The sequence below is a fragment of the Pongo pygmaeus genome, chromosome 7 (assembly GCF_028885625.2).
Source record: "Pongo pygmaeus isolate AG05252 chromosome 7, NHGRI_mPonPyg2-v2.0_pri, whole genome shotgun sequence".
NCBI lineage: Eukaryota > Metazoa > Chordata > Mammalia > Primates > Hominidae > Pongo > Pongo pygmaeus.
This window is the reverse complement of record NC_072380.2, coordinates 64,959,927-64,976,333: the sequence shown is the minus strand read 5'-3', so window position 1 is coordinate 64,976,333 and position 16,407 is coordinate 64,959,927. Positions and strand designations below refer to the sequence as shown.

At 41.3% G+C, this 16,407-nt stretch overlaps 1 protein-coding gene across 3 annotated transcripts in view; it reads left to right on the top strand.

Annotated features, from left to right (window-relative positions):
* The window catches only part of OPRK1 (opioid receptor kappa 1), a 167,442-nt gene that overhangs the window by 126,446 nt on the left and 24,589 nt on the right, over positions 1 to 16,407 (top strand). The window contains exons 3-4 of one of the 3 annotated variants that reach the window (XM_054499482.2): positions 14,277 to 14,472; positions 15,629 to 15,933. In XM_054499482.2, the coding sequence (XP_054355457.2) occupies positions 15,677 to 15,933 (257 nt within the window). In that variant the 5' untranslated portion in view covers positions 14,277 to 14,472; positions 15,629 to 15,676. Of the gene's footprint in view, positions 1 to 14,276; positions 14,473 to 15,076; positions 15,267 to 15,628; positions 15,934 to 16,407 lie in introns of those variants that run through there. The other 2 variants (XM_054499483.2, XM_063668776.1) reach the window with 2 other exon arrangements.

Genomic DNA, 16,407 nt, shown 5'->3' with positions numbered 1-16,407 from the left:
CATGTTTCCTGGCTGCTGAATCAGTAGGACTAGGTCTTCTATCCAGGGAGCTGGGGGAGAGAGGAGATGCCACTCAGCTGCTGAGCCTGCTGGAAGAGCTCTTGCACAAGGTGGAGCTGTGTCGTGTGTGTGTGTGTGTGTGTGTTTGTGAGACACAATTTTGTTTTTCTTTTATATCTATTATTTTTCTCTAAATTTTTGTTTTGTATACATTTTCTTTTAGTTTTTCTTTTTGATTATTCATCAGTGACTTTTACTTTCCTGTAGTACCTACTTGCAGGAAGTTCTCATGGTGTAGGGTGACATCAGGATCATATTCCATGCTTCAAAGCTCTGAGAGTCTCTGCTACACAGGCAGAATTTTACAATTTGAAATGACAAAAATTGGTCTAACATGATCGATATTGAGAAATAGGTATACTTATCGGACTTTAAAAGATAATTTTAAAATCTATGAAAAGTTGAGAAAATGATCAAGTTTTATAAGAGGAAATGCAGTTAAGCTGAATTCACTTCTCCATGGCAACATATAAAGCCAGATGACAGTGAAGCAATGCCTACAAGATCTTTAAGGAAAGAAAGTGTGAGCAAATAATTTTTTATCTAGCCAAATTAGATAGGTTTTAAAATAGATTTTAATACATAAAAGCTCAGAAAATACTGTTTCCTGAGCCATTTAAAAAAATAACACAGGAAAAACTTCAGCAAAACATAAATTGGCTAAGGAAGCCAGAGCAAAGGTAATAGCAGTGAGCATTGATAATATTTATCTGTAAAACTAAGATTAAAGAAATATGAAAATTAATGTGACAGAATATAATGGAAATGTATGTGCCTTGAAAATGTGGAAATGATACATATACTAGTATATGTATATGAAAGAGAAGGTAGCAAAAAAAGGGTGAAGTGGCATAGTTTTGCTAATTGCCTAATTTGTAATGTCTGGGAATCAAAAATATCACATGAAGTTGCAAAATAAGTATTTATATCATAAACATGTTTCACAGTTCAAAGGTGAACACTAAGAAATATATTGACTAAAACTTGGCAGTGGAAGGAGAAAAGAAATATGCTAATTTTTATCTTACTTATAGAGAGAATTGTATTCACTTCCTATTGCTGCTCTAACAAACTACCACCAACTACCACAAACTTAGCAACTTAAAACCACATAAATTAGGCCAGGCGCACTGGCTCATGACTGTAATCCCAGCCCTTTGGGAGGCCAAGGCAGGCAGATCACGAGGTCAGGAGTTCAAGACCAGCCTGACCAACATGGTGAAACTGCATCTCTACTAAAAATACAAAAGTTAGCTGGGCATGATGGCATGTGCTTGTAATCCCAGCTACTCAGGAGGCTGAGGCAGAAAAATCACTCGAACCGGAGAGGCGGAGGTTGCAGTGAGCCGAGATCACGCCATTGCACTCTAGCATGAGTGACAGAGTGAGACTCTGTCAAAAAAAAAAAAAAAAAAAGAAAGAAAAAGAAACCACACAAATTTATTATCTTATAGTTCTGCAGGTCAGATGTCCAAAATCAATTTCACAAGGCTAAGGTCAAGATGTTGGCTGGGCTGCTTCCTTCTGGGGATTCTGAGGGAAGAATTCATTTCCTTGCCTTTTGGAGTTTCTAGTAGCCACTTGAGTTCCTTGGCTGGTGGGATACAAGTGGTCACTAGAAACTGAAAAAGGCAAGATGGACCCTTCCTCCATCTCCAGAGTGCATCACTCCAATCTCTTCTGTGTCATCAGATCACCTTCTCCTCGAATCTTACTTTTGCCTGCCTCTTACAAGGGCCTGTGGGGTTACATTGAGTCCCTTGGGTAACCCAGGTTAATCTCACCATCTCATGATGCTTACATTACTGATAGCTACAAAGTCCCATTTTCCATATACAGTAACATTCACAGATTCTGGATATTAGGACATGCACATATTTGGGGGGCACTTATTCAGTTTACCACAGAAATTATTGTGTATTTTCTTCAGAAGCAGATGATTAAGGTGATTTTATGTAATCGTGATTATGAGGATAACCACTTCACCTTTATAAGCATTGTTATGGACTAAAATGTGTCTCCACAAATCTATATGTTGAAGCCCTAACCCTCAATGTGACTGAATTAAATGAAGTCATAAGGATGGGGCTTTAATTTTATAGGACTGGTGTTTTTACAAGAAGAAGAAGAACCACCAGAGCCCTCTGTCTCTTTTTTTACATCCATGGAGATAAGGCCATGTGAGGACACATCGTGAAGGTGGCCATCAAAAAACAAAGGAGAGAGGCCTCACCAGAACCCTCCTATGCTGGCACTTTGATCTTGGACTTCAGCCTCCAGAACTGTGAGAAAAGAAATTTTTGCTGGTGAAGCTGCCCAGTCTGTGGTACTTTGTTATGCCAATCCTAGCAGACCAATATAAACAGAACCCATTCTAAATATCAGAGGAACTAAATACAAAAACAAGAAAAAATAGTACCCTATATTATTAGAAGCTGCAAAACAAAACTTACCAAAAACTTTACAAAACCCAGAAAACTTAATGCAAAATAATAGGAGAGAATTAAGTCAAAATATGTCTGTGAAATTAATAAATACAAATGGGCTTAATTTACCTACAAATACAAAAATATTTTCAAATTGAATTAAAAAGCAAATCTCAACTCCATGCTATATATAAGGAACACTCCCTAAATAAAGAGATTCAGAAAAGTTGCGGATAAAAATGATAAAACATTACACTAGAAAAAGGCAAAGAAAAAGAAAGCAGAAGTAGTGATGTTGTCCTAACACAAAGGATTGAGGATTGAGTTGTTAAATCAGAGTTCCACGAACCAGACAATCTACTATATATCAAATTTTATTAGTAATTTCCAACTGACACAGCTATAGCAGCCAGGTGTCCAGGACATTCACATGTTCACCAGGTCCCTTTTTCTTGCACTGGATATACTCTCTGGCCAACTCATAAGATGATATTTCTAAATGGGTCTGTAGTTACCTTGCTCATGCATGGCAGAGAGCATTTAGGTTATGAAATGCCTTTATCTCAGATTTATATAATTTACATAACTTATGTGATATTTTCCAGGAGACATGGCTCATATGTCCAAAGATTCTCAAGTTATTTACCACAAACAATCCTAGAACAGGAACATCCTGCTAAAAGTATTCAATAGATAAGGACTCTTTCCTTAGCTATTTCAATTATTCAACGTATTTTCTAGAGCATCTTTTAAGGTATGTTTACAAGGTGATTAGACTGAGCTAACTGCCTCCTTTATTTCCAAGGAGTTTCTCCCAAATCCTATAACTGAAGAGAAATGGATTGCAGGATAGTTGCTTAACTCTATCCTTCCCAGATGTTAATACCAGACAAGATGAAATGTGGGACAGAACGAACTAAATTAGCATTAATAAGTGAAATGTGCAGTGAAAACATAACAACTGTAAATAGAAATGCATCAAAAAATATGGCAATAACATTCATAAAACAGAAATTACAGAAGACACAAGAAACACAAGTGTGGTAAGGGAATTTAGATCACCTCTTTCTTATATGATACATCAAGTTGACAGTAAATAAATAAGGATATAAAAGACTAAAATAACATGGTTAATAAGTACATGTAATTGACATTTACTAAACTCTGTATCCTTAAATTGGAGAAAATATCTTCTTTTTCAAAAGCTCATGGAACATTCACATTTACCATCTATTGAGCCACATAAGTAAATTTCAATATACTCCAAAACAGGAGAAAAGAAAAAAGTTCAGACAATTTGATCATAGTCACATAAGAGTAGAAATAAATTTTAACAATTAGAAAACAGAAAAGTTTCTCCTTTTTGAACATTTACACTTACAAAACTCTTAAACAACTCTTGGATCAAAGAGGAAATAGAAACAAAAATTAGAGAATTTCCTCAAAGCGAGATAATGAAAATATTGTGTTTAAAGACCTTTGAAATAAAATAAAGTGAGAATTCAGAGGAAAATTCAAGCCTTACATACTTTTAACTATTGAAAAAAGGAAGAAATAAATTATCCTCCAAATGGAAAAGATGGAAGAACAGGAATAGATTAAACTGAACAAAAACAGAAGAGAGGAATTAGTAAAAGTAAAAGCAGAAATTATGAAGCTTTTAAAAAGAAATACAATAGACTAAATTCAAATCTGGTTCTAAAAAATAATGAGAAATGATAGAATAGGTAAAACACTATGTTTGAAAAGGGGAAAAATTTCAAATATAAAAATTAAGTAATCATAAGGAAGGAAGAAACTATAGGATGATATAATTTGCCAAAATTAACACCAGAAAAGATTTTCCAATTTTTTTTCCGATTTTTTTTTTCCAATTGCATTCTGGTAAAAAGAAGAGTAGATTCTTATTGAACCTATGCAAAAATCTGTATGGTCATTAAAAAGTAGAGAGATTCAGTAAGAGAAGTGAATGGTGTGGAGAATGAGAATCAGATGTCAATTAAAAATGTTTAATTTCCTTTTATAAAGTTGGAGTCTACTAAATTGCTACAGGTTAAGAATAGCTCAAAGATATCTAATGGGTGGTATGCAGGTAAATGTTTAACCACTGGCTCTTTAGAAAAAAAGAAAACAAGACCCTGACTGATAGCATTTGCTAATTCTGTGGTTTCAATACTTGCCTATCATGGCTGAGTCAGCAACCGATGTGATGTTACTGAACGCAGCACACCAGTATACAGTACCCACCACATCCATATAATAGACATCTCCAGAGCACAGACTAAAGCATAGTAAAATAGTGAGGAAGTGATTCATTTATTTGTTTAATACCTTTATTTATAATGTAATTTATTAATACAACATAATGATTTTATAGTATAATTTTATAATATATATAATTAACATTTGCATAATTTAATTTTTAGTAGAGTCTGTTTTTAACGACCAGATCAAAAGATTCCCAAAACGTTAACGCTGATTTTAGCACACTACTTACTTTAACTACGCTTTGATTAAATCACCCCCCCCCCGAGAATTACAGGTATACTGCACTCCTGCCCAGTGATATATACACACAATTGCAGCATTGCTTGTGATAGCAGGAGATGAAAACAATCCAAGCTTCTATTTGTGAAGGATTGGTTATATAAACTCTGGTATAGCCTCAAAGTGGAATACTCTGAAAAAGTTAAAAAATTTTTTTAAAATTGAGAAATTTAAAAAAATTTTTTAGATTTTTTAAAATTGAGTGTCTCAGTATAGAAATATCTCCAGAATGTACAACTACATTAAAAAAAAAACCATGGTGGAGAACAATTAGTATTTTTATGTAAAAAAGTAGAGTATGTAATTTGATTTCATTTGCATAAAGAAACACAAAAACACATGTAAAAGAAACTGAGAAAGTAGTTTGCTTATATGAGATAGGAGTAGGATGGGAGGAAAAGGATAGAATAGGAGAGAACAAAGCTTCCAAATATCTTTGTAAATAGTTTTGACTTTTGGTTCATGTGAACACATTAGCAAAACAATTAACAATCTTTTTTTTTTTTGAGACAGAGTCTCACTCTGTTACCCAGGCTGGAGTGCAGTGGCGTGATCTCGGCTCACTGCAATCTCTGCCTCCTGGATTCAAGCGATTCTCCTGCCTCACCCTCCCAGGTTGCTGGAATTACAGGGGCATGCGCTCATGAATGAATAATTTTTTATATTTTTAGTAGAGACAAGGTTTCGCCATGTTGGACAGGCTGGTCTCAAACTCCTGACCTCAAATGATCCTCCCGCCTCGGCCTCCCAAAGTGCTGGGATTACAGGCATAAGCCATCACACCTGGCCAACAATCTTTTTAAACTAATAAAAGTAAGTCTTGCTTGTTTTGACCTATACATAATGTTTTTTATTGTTCGCCATCTAAGCTTGATAAATTATCCTATATAACAAAATGTTACTTTCACATGTTTCACATAATCCTGTTCATATCAATTATTTTTCCCCAAATAAACATATTCTCAGTATTCACTTATTCGATATTTTTCTTTTCACTGACTGTGGAATCGATGAGTCTTTTCTTCTACTAGCTTTAGTTGTCCAAATACAGTCTTTTTATAGAGAAGTTTAACATACTAATATTGATGCAGTTTTTCAAAATTGTTTCCGTTGTGACCATTTGTTTCTGGTTTAAAATTACATTAGGTAGCTCTTGCACAATGAAGACAACGAAGCCACAGTTCATGCTTCAGTGTTAAAGAGAACACTTGACAGTCTTCTCACATTTTAATTTTACTCTTATGACTCATCTCTGCTTTCATTCAAACTAAAATTTTTGTGCAACCTGGCAAGGTGAAAAAAATCACTGGGTTGGAATTCAAGAGGAAGATTCTATTCCTAGTCCTCCATTTATTAAGTGATCATGGTTATAGGGCTTAACCTCTTGGAACGTGTTTTCTTAATTATAAAATAGGGATAGTCAGTTTTTTTCTGTGTAAAGCACAAGGAAGATATGACCAAATAAGGCATTTTTTATATGAAGTGCCTTGATGAAAGCAAAGACTCAAACAAATTTATGATATTATTATTACCATGACCACAGAGGTGGCTTAATATGCTGCCTAGATTTTGAAATATAAACAATTTCAATATCTTCGAAATAAAGCTGGATTCAAATTTTGCTGTGTCATTGAAAGTATTTATGCCAGTTCTATCTCTGTTTATTTTTAATCTCTTTACCAAGAGTAATATTTTATAGCACCTACTCCCTCTGCTGTTTGAACGTCCTTGTTTTCACATTGTGTTAAACTGAGTGCGGGGCAGGAATAAATCACATAGAATTCACCTCTGTGTCACCTGAAACATGCTTGCAATTATCTCGTTCTTTCTTAGGGTAGATTATTCAAACATTCTCTATTCTGTTTTTCTTTTCTTGTAGTTTGTAGAACCATGCTTTGATCTTCTTTCTAAATATGATTTTTTGAGCGCAGTCTAAAGCTTTTAATTTGAATGGCACATGCTGTGAAATGCTAGAAACTGAAGATCTTTTTCTTATAAGACAAAGGAGTCAGTAGAGATGGTATTATTAGATGTCATGAGCTACTGAGGCTTCTCCACTGAGAGGATTTTTGTTTCTAGACTCTGAGTGCTAACTGAATAATGGTTAACTTTACTGTAAAATAAGTAAAATTTTGAGCAATCACTGCCTTCAGATACAAAGCTTGTTCCAAGTATAATTGCCTTGGGAGTCATGAACTCCTAAGTTTTGTTAAACTAAGTGAATTTATTGATCTTAATAAATGTGCACAATGCTATGTGGGATCCAAAGAAATCCACCAACCAGTTTTCTCTAGACTTGGGTTCTACCATCTTGGCCATAATTATACTTCAAGATGTATGTAAGAAAAAAGAAAAGAAAATGCTGTCGAAGTTGGTAAATTAAATATAACCACTGTCTCAAGGTAATGCTAGCTTTCCAACACATGCTTGTATTCTATCAGTACTTTTTCTGGTCCCGAGCCCATCCATTCGCCTTTGCTTCTTTAATGTGAAATGTAATATATAATTTGTCCTTTTTTTTTTGAGACTGGGTCTCACTCTGTCACCAAGTCTGGAGAGTAGTGACACTGTAACATGTAACTCCTGGGCTCAAGCTGGAACTACAGGTGGGCACCATTCCTGGCTAATTTTTATTTTTATTTAATAATTTTTGATTTTTTAAAAAATATTTTTGCTGTATAGGGCTGGCCTCAAAAGATCCTCCCTCTTTGGTCTCTCAAAGCACTGGGATCATGGCGGGAGCCACTGCGCCCAGCCTGCCATCATTTTTAATTCATCCAGTTAATTTATGCTTTGTAGATGCCAGAAATTGTGTTGGAGATATGAGTAAAAGTATCAGTATGAATATTTATTAACTGAAAATGCTTTTCTCTCTTTGCATACAGGACAGTGGGTTTGGTGAGGTTGAGGGTGATCAGAATACTTGCATGACCAGACCAAATTCTGGGGGATTGAGCACTGTGGGTTTGGTAATAAAGACCCGCCATCCCAGGGTGAAGTTTGTCTTCCCTCTGCAGAAGCTGACAGCATGGCTGCCTTGTCAGAGCGCTTTCATGCCAAGGAGCCAGGTGAGTGGGGAGGAAGAGTTTAATGTCTGCTGGTTGCACAAGCTACACTCTGGAGATTCTGCACAGCCTCTTCCGGCCCATTCAAGAGCAAGGCAAAATCCAGCCATTCAGGGACTGAGGAGTCCCTCACTCCCAGGGAAGCCAGTTATTCTCCAAACTAGCAGTCAACCAGTCCCTCTCTGGGCAGTGCTTTTGTGCATCTGCCCTAAATGTCCTTGCTTGCTGAATTGTGCATCAGTAATTATAGTAATTCCTGAAGATGAAAAGCTCCTGGCCTTCTTGCTCTCCTTGCAGACTCATGTCTTTATCCATAAACTGAAACTGTAAGACAGTCATCTGAACTATGAGCAACACTTTCATGTAAAGAGTGTGTTCAAGCCCTTTAAAATGGCTTTTTTGATTCAGTTCTCGGAAGCTGAAGAACGGAAAGTGCCTACAGCTACAGTCCAAACCAGAATTTTCAAGTACAGTGAAGGCAGGAATGATGGAAGTAGAGAGTCATCCACTTGTCCTCCAGACCCACTTGAGGGGGATCATATCGGAGTGGGAGAGTCAGTTCAGGCAATGTTTGTGAAAATAATCCTTGGAGGGGTCTGATCTTCCTACCACGCCTCTTCTAAGGTAGATGAGGAGCATCCCCACACTGGGGAAGAGAATATAATTCCCAGAAACAGTCTTAGTAACCACTAATGTGAGGTATGGATAGGGGCTTGGGTAGGAGTAGAGGATCCTCCTGGACTTGACAGAAAACAAACCAAACAGAGAGAGAAAAAGAAAAGATCCCTTGGAACTTGAATATGTCTTTGCGAAAGGATTATTTATTTATTTTTTTAAAAATTGCCTTAAGGATTATAAATCATGCTGCTATAAAGACACATGCACACGTATGTTTATTGTGGCACTATTCACAATAGCAAAGACTTGGAACCAACCCAAATGTCCAACAATGATAGACTGGATTAAGAAAATGTGGCACATGTACACCATGGAATACTATGCAGTCATAAAAAATGATGAGTTCATGTCCTTTGTAGGGACATGGATGAAGCTGGAGACCATCATTCTTAGCAAACTATCGCAAGGACAAAAAACCAAACACCGCATGTTCTCACTCATAGGTGGGAATTGAACAATGAGAACACATGGACAAAGGAAGGGGAACATCACACACCAGGGACTGTTGTGGGGTGGGGGGAGGGGGGAGGGATAGCATTAGGAGATATACCTAATGCTAAATGACGAGTTAATTGGTGCAGCACACCAACATGGCACATGTATACATGTGTAACAAACCTGCACGTTGTGCACATGTACCCTCAAACTTAAAGTATAATAATAATAAAATTTAAAAAAGTAATATATCACTTTGTAAAAATTCAAATAATACAGGCATTACAGAGAATAAAGAGTGAATTTCCCTTTAAAAAAAATTGCCTTAATTTAATTTGTCTGCAAAAGGATTTAGAAAAAGTGATTTCGGAAATTCTGTTACAGAGAACCTTATGAAAAACTCAACTTTCTACAAACTAGGCAGATAGAGGCTGATCAGCTGAGACACAAAGTGGCTTTGCCATGTGTGACCCATGGCCTGGCAGCACTGGAGCAGCTGTCCACCGCAGCAGGAGCCTTCTCTCCCCACAGTCACCAATAAGGATGACCTTTGGTCAAAATCCAGACTAGTGATGACCTATAGTGTGTGGAGTTGGCTGTGTTTTAACCTCAGTGGAAACATACTGAATTTCGATGAGTAAAGGGGAGAGTAACATCACACAAGCCAAGAGCCTGAGACCTTGTCTACCAGAGGGAGGGCACCTCCATTCCAGAGTGCAAAATTCTCCCATGGCCAGCGGCAAGGGGTGCTTTTTGTGTTCCCACAGTTGTGATATAAAGTGGGGAGTGGCCCTGGGCAGTCAGAGAGAGGCAGGTGTGTTTCGCACTAGCCATGTGTCATACTCCTACCCTCTGCCCCAGGTTAGGAGTACCTTCAGCAGAAACTCTAAGGCCCAGTGGGTCTTTGCCCTTTCACTGTTTTATTGTCTGTTCATTTCTGTTCTATTGCACAAATATAAAACATAATTTTAATTATAGATAGTACTGGTGTCTCCAGTGACATTCTCTTTGCCAAATAACTTATTTAAGTTCTTGGCCGTGTGGACACTGTTGATCACTTCTCCATCCTGAAATTCTTTTTTCTCTTGGTTTATCTGCTTCTTTTCCTCCTCTTTCATTGATGCCTGTTCTTCATCAGTGTTCTTTGATAGATCCCTATTAAAGCGCATGCTTTCTCCGGCATTTTCTCATCAGCTTGATTTTCTTGCCATGTTCACTTTCCATGCCCTTAATCACCTGCATGGCTCTGCCTTGTGTCTCTCCAACACAATCTGCCCAGCATTAGACAGCCCTGGACCACGCACACAGATGAATGCCTCACTGGTGCCTCAAACACAGCCTTCCAAACCCAAGCTCATTATGTTCTTTCTACAGCTTGCTGTGATTCCTCCTGTATTTCTTATTTCAGTTAATGGCACCGTCATTCACTTGGTCACCCAAGCATAATCCTAAAGTAATTCTAAACCGTTTCTCCTCCCTAACTTCCATATTCATTCAGACCATCTCTTGCCAATTTAATTTCCTACACAGTTCTCAAAACTATCCTATCCTCCCCAATCTGCTTAGCACTTGTGTGGTTTTAGGGTTGATTCATCTCTCACCTAGATGGTTAGGAGAGCTTTACTACTGTTCTCTGTCCAAAGGTGTCCTCCTTGTGTCAGTCAGGGCCACTTTCACCACACGGTCAGCTCACGATCCCAGCACAGCCAGGCCGACCTGCTCTTCCCTGAGTCTGCACCCTGGCTGTCCTGATGCACCACTTTCCTCCCCCCACACCTTCTGTAACACTGCAAGCCCCACACCACCACGTGTCAGGCTCTCACACCTTTGCACGTGTGCCTCCATGCCTTTTCTTCTTGATAAAATTCTTGCTTAACTTCCAATCCCTACCATAGTGTCATCTTTCTTCTACTACCAGAGATAATCTCAACTTCTTTTGAAATAATTCTGCCCATACGTCTGATGTGCCATTCATTGCTTTGTGTTGCCAAAATTTCTCTCACTCCCCAACTTAGAGTCTGACATGTGACTGGCATTGACTTTTCAAACCTGTGGATTTAATGCAGTCAAGAGTTTCAGTATAAGCAGTTTCAAGTTTAAGTCTACGGCCGTGAAAAAGTCCTGGTTGCATGTTGTCTATGTCACATGCAGATGCGCGGCACCTTTAGCTGGAACAGCACATGATTCCGATTCAATATGGAGCTCCTCACACGTACTCATTCCCTCCAGTATGTTCACCAAACTAAAGACAAGCGATACTTCAAAGACCCCAGTCTGGGCATGCCACTCTCCTGCCTGAGAGCCTTCACTGACTCTTTATTACTCTTAGGCTGAAATCCAAAATCTTTGACATTCTTGACAAGGCTTAGTATGGTCTGCACCTTAACTGCTCTTGATCACCAGGCTTAAGCACCTCAGCCTCGTCAGGGTGCCACAGAAATGCCCCACTCTTGACCATCTACATTCTTCACATATGCTGTGGAATGCTCTTTCTTCCCCCTCTCCTGGATAACTGCCATAACTGCAATCCTTAAATATCAGCTTCAATGCCATTTCAAGAAGGGCTTCCCTGATGTTCTGTGACTAAGCAGGGTTCCCAGACACCAGGTCTTCTTCAGGGGATCTGCACACAGGTGTAGACTACACTGCATCTAAGTGTGCAGTATCTCACAGTATGCTTCACACCGAAGACAAGACTGATTTGCGTATTTATTATGACAACTTGCTGACAGACATAAGTAAAGTGCCTTATGAAAGGGACGCTATTTTAAAATTTCATGCAAATTTGCTGCACTGGCTATCACTGTTTATTAAACACCTTTTCTACATAACATTTGCCAGGGTTGGATGGATTTAGTTGTTGTTAATTATTTATTAATTATTCCTAACATTAAAAAAAATTTAGATCCCTTCTCTCACACTAGCTTCACATCCTCTTTGAGAAGAGATTGTCTCTGTGTTGGTATTGTTGTATCCCCAGAGGATGCCTTTTCTTCAGCCACTTGGGGATACTCTGCAATATCTGCTGAGTGAAGTGAGCTGAAGCCAGCTGCATCCCGGCTCAGCAAGGCTCCATTGGCTGCACTGGGGTCTTAAGCTAACGAAGTTGCTCCCTCCAGCTCTGCACTCATTGCTGCACAACAATATCTGTTGTTGGAGCCACGAGAAAGGGAGTTAATTGCATTTTACTGGTGGGTTATCTAGTCTATCTAACAAAAATGTCAAAGCCACCCACTACCCAAGTTACTCCTTAGCATTGTAGCATTATCCAATAAAAATCTCCACATTTTCATCTTTAAAAGTGCTTTCCATGTACTTAGTTATAAGCATAGTGTTTGCATTGAGTAGAATGGCTAAGTATAACCACATGTGCTTTATATCAGTGTGTAACAGTGTATAGCATTTTAGCAGTTTACTTTTCCTTTCTATTTTATGAGCTTTTATCCGATATTATGATAAAATTGCATACTCCCAAGAGCGTGACTCCACAGAAGCAGCCATACTTCCTGGATTTAGAGACTCGGGTGGGTTCCCCTGGCAACCTGAGCCAGCTGAGGGCTTCTCCATTCTCTGTTCATTTTGTCTTCCCTTTATTTTGGCCATTAATTTGGTAAACAAGAAAGGTAAGAGTGTTCAAATGAAATAAAACTACTTTTATCATAATTAGTCCTGTTTTACCTTCAAAAGACTGTCTCAACTAGAAGAGGACTTTTTTTTAAAATCAATAATGAGAATGAGAACCTCCTATTATAGTTTAGAAACCCCAGGCTGGTCTTGTACCCCTGCTTTTGTTATGGAAGGAAAACCCCTCTGCACTCATGATATATGTGAGAAATGGAGTTCAAGAGTCTGAATTGTTGAAATTGTATCAACTTCGTAACTTCTTTAAAGGTTTTCACCTGTTTACAATTTTACCTAAATCTTTTCAAATAATAACTTTTCCTTTCTTTTTTCATCTTTGCTGAATATCCCCTTCCTAAATGTTTTTGTCTTTGGAGGGGAAAAGTGGCTCTGTATTTGTCTTCTTACATGAAATAGTTCTATTCAATAAGCATATGGCAAGAGCCAGAAACACCTGTGTTTGAACCCAGATCTAACATTACCAGCTGTGAGAGCCACCTGTGCACTAGCCAAAGAAAACAACCAATGTGGTAAACGAGTATAAAAGTAGCCTAGATAGAAAATACGGGCACCTTCAAAAGTGTATAGCACAAACACAATTGTATCTTTGATGCATGGAATCATAGATAAATAGATAAATAGGTAATAGATAAAAAGATAGATGGATAATTTTGAACTTCCCACTTATTTCCTTTTGACATACTATTTTTACTTTCTTTTTAACACTGATACCACTCAGTTTTTGTTAGTTTCAAGTAAACTATTTGCTGGGTTTGTTTGGGGGCAGCATGGGATCACTGTGGCAGGAAAGGAGCTCCCAGATATGCGGGGAAGACTGTCTGCCATCTTCCTTATGAAGAGGGCACCCTTAGCCACACGGAGGTCTCAGCAGGTCTGATGTATTACTGAAGCAGATGTGATCCTCCAATGACAGTTTGCAATCAGACTTAAAAGAACTCTAAGACTTGATAATAATTTTCAAAATTATTTGAAAGGGTTGAAGGGATATGGTTGAACAAAGGAAGATTTCCTTATGCTCTTCATATTACACTGCTCAAAAGAGTTGTGCATATCCAGGCGGGAAGACGCTGGTGGTCAAATCCCACTTTGGGGTCATGGCGTCTTGAAAGAGACAGGAGCCCCCTTCTGCTCTCAGCTGATGGAGGGAAGGGCTGTATCAGCCATTAGTGTGTCCGGGTGTGGCATGGACATTAGCTGTGGGATGCAGTGGAGACCTGTGTTTGTCAGCCTAAGGCAGTGAATCCACTGGGGAAATTGAAGTGCCTAAACCCCCAGTCTCCCCCCAGGCCTGTCTCCAGTACCCTGTGGAGAAGGGGAACTTCCCCACTCCCTTTCAGAACCTTCACCTCAGGGGCTGAGCCCTTGCTCCCTTTGTGTCTTGCCGGTCCCTTTGCCTGAGAAGAGAATGTCTCTCACCCAGCAGAATCTGACAGCGACCCTTGGACTAGCAGAGTTATGCAAAGAAATGATGGTGACAGTTTATTTACGGACGCTCAGATTCACAGCCGTATAATGGAGGCAGCGTTACTGTGAAGGAGAAGTGAGAAGAACGTGATGGCTGCAGGGATTAATGTAAAACAGAGACACTGTCACCTCCCTGGAGCACCACTGAGGCCCGGGTAAGGAGAGTGTTTTGCCCTTCTCAGATACTATCAGCAATTCAGGTAATACCCGTAAGGTGCAGTTTGTCTGCAGCCTGTCATCCCAGTTAGAGCAGACGGAATGGAAGAGAACGCAAAGAAATATTCTATTTATGTGTCTTTTAAGTCATTATTTTATGAACTGGTCTTACTCTAACAAACCATTTTGTTACATTCTTTGGATGGGCCATTCTAATAAACGTAGTTCCTGACTGCGAACTATGCAGATAAGAAGTTCTAGACACAATATGGAAATCCAGGTGCATACTTGCACTAAATAGGCATGCCCCTCCTTTTTACTAAATCTAAATGGCTCAGTCTCAGGTCTTGGGGAAGGCTGCATGGCAGGGGACCAGGCGGTGTGCCGCTCGGGCAGTTAGTGGGCCGGGCGAGCCTGCGGGGTTGGAGGGGACGCGGGGCTGGAAGGCTGGGGAGCTGGGGGCTCACTCCCGGCGGGCGGGGCGGGGCAGGGACCGGCCGGCCTGGGGCAGGCGCACCAGCCGAGCTCTCAGCCCGCAGGCCCCCAGCGCCCAGCCGCGTCCCGGCTGCGTCCCTCCCCGCCCCGCCCCGCAGAGCAGCCGCCAGTAGTGGGAGCCGCGCGCTGAGAGGCGGGGGCTGCGCTCGGAGGAACAGCAGCCCTCGGGCTGAGAGCCGGGCCGGGGTCCGAGAGCAGGTGACGCCAAGAGCTGAGCCGGACTCGTGAGCGCGCGGTTCAGCACCTACCAGGGCGTCCCCTAAAAAACCTCGCCTTCGCCTGTCTCTGGGAACCATAGGTAAGCTTTGGGCTTTCGAGGCGCAGTTCTAGGTAGAGCTCCGTGCTGGGAGGTGGGAAGGGGGCCTGACCCTGGAGACTCAGGCAGTCTGGGGACAGTTCCACCAGGGGCTGGTGCCTAGAATTGGTGAGGGAGGCACCTCAGGAGCTGGGGGAGAAGGAGCGAGCGCTCTTCGCCCCTCTCCGGCATCCAGCGGCGCGCCTGCTGGCCGGAAAGGCAGCGAGGAGTCCGTTCTCCCTGTCCTGCCCCCGGCGACTTGCGGCCCCGGTTGGGGTCCGCAGGCTCCGGGTCTCCAGCGCCGCTGGCCAGGACGCGGGCAAAGTTTGCCTCTCCGCGTCCAGCCGGTTCTCTCGCTCCCGCAGCCCCGCAGGTGCCGCCTGTCCTCGCCTTCCTGCTGCAGTCGCCCCACCATGGACTCCCCGATCCAGATCTTCCGCGGGGAGCCGGGCCCTACCTGCGCCCCGAGCGCCTGCCTGCCCCCCAACAGCAGCGCCTGGTTTCCCGGCTGGGCCGAGCCCGACAGCAACGGCAGCGCCGGCTCGGAGGACGCGCAGCTGGAGCCCGCGCACATCTCCCCGGCCATCCCGGTCATCATCACGGCGGTCTACTCCGTAGTGTTCGTTGTGGGCTTGGTGGGCAACTCGCTGGTCATGTTCGTGATCATCCGGTGAGCGCGGGGTCAGCGCAGCGCTGGGGGCTGGGCGGGGCAGGGAGTGAGGGTCGGGCCCCCCCACTGGAGCAGCAGTGGGGGCAGCCAGCCGGCTGGTGGGGACTCTGTTCCGTGAAGGATCCTGGAAATGCTACAGGGTAGCTTCCTAAAAGAGGTGAAGGATTTTCTGGGAGTTTTTGGTAGAGTGCTGAGAGGTTCACACAGGCGAATCCGAGCGGCCAGGGGCGTCTGGAAGATTTCAGAGTGACCCCCCCGACCCCACCCTAGGGCCCAGTGTTTCCGCTGAAAACTCTATGCGCAGGGCAAGGTGCCAGGGTGCTGACAACAGAGTAAGGGGCTCCTGGTAAAGGAACTAATCCATTTGCCTGGTTGCCTGCGCCAGTTTGGAGCACTTTGTTATGCCCTTTGCAAATATTTCTTAAGATAAATTTCAAGCCCACCCAATGCACTGAAGATAATTCCGAATTTCCT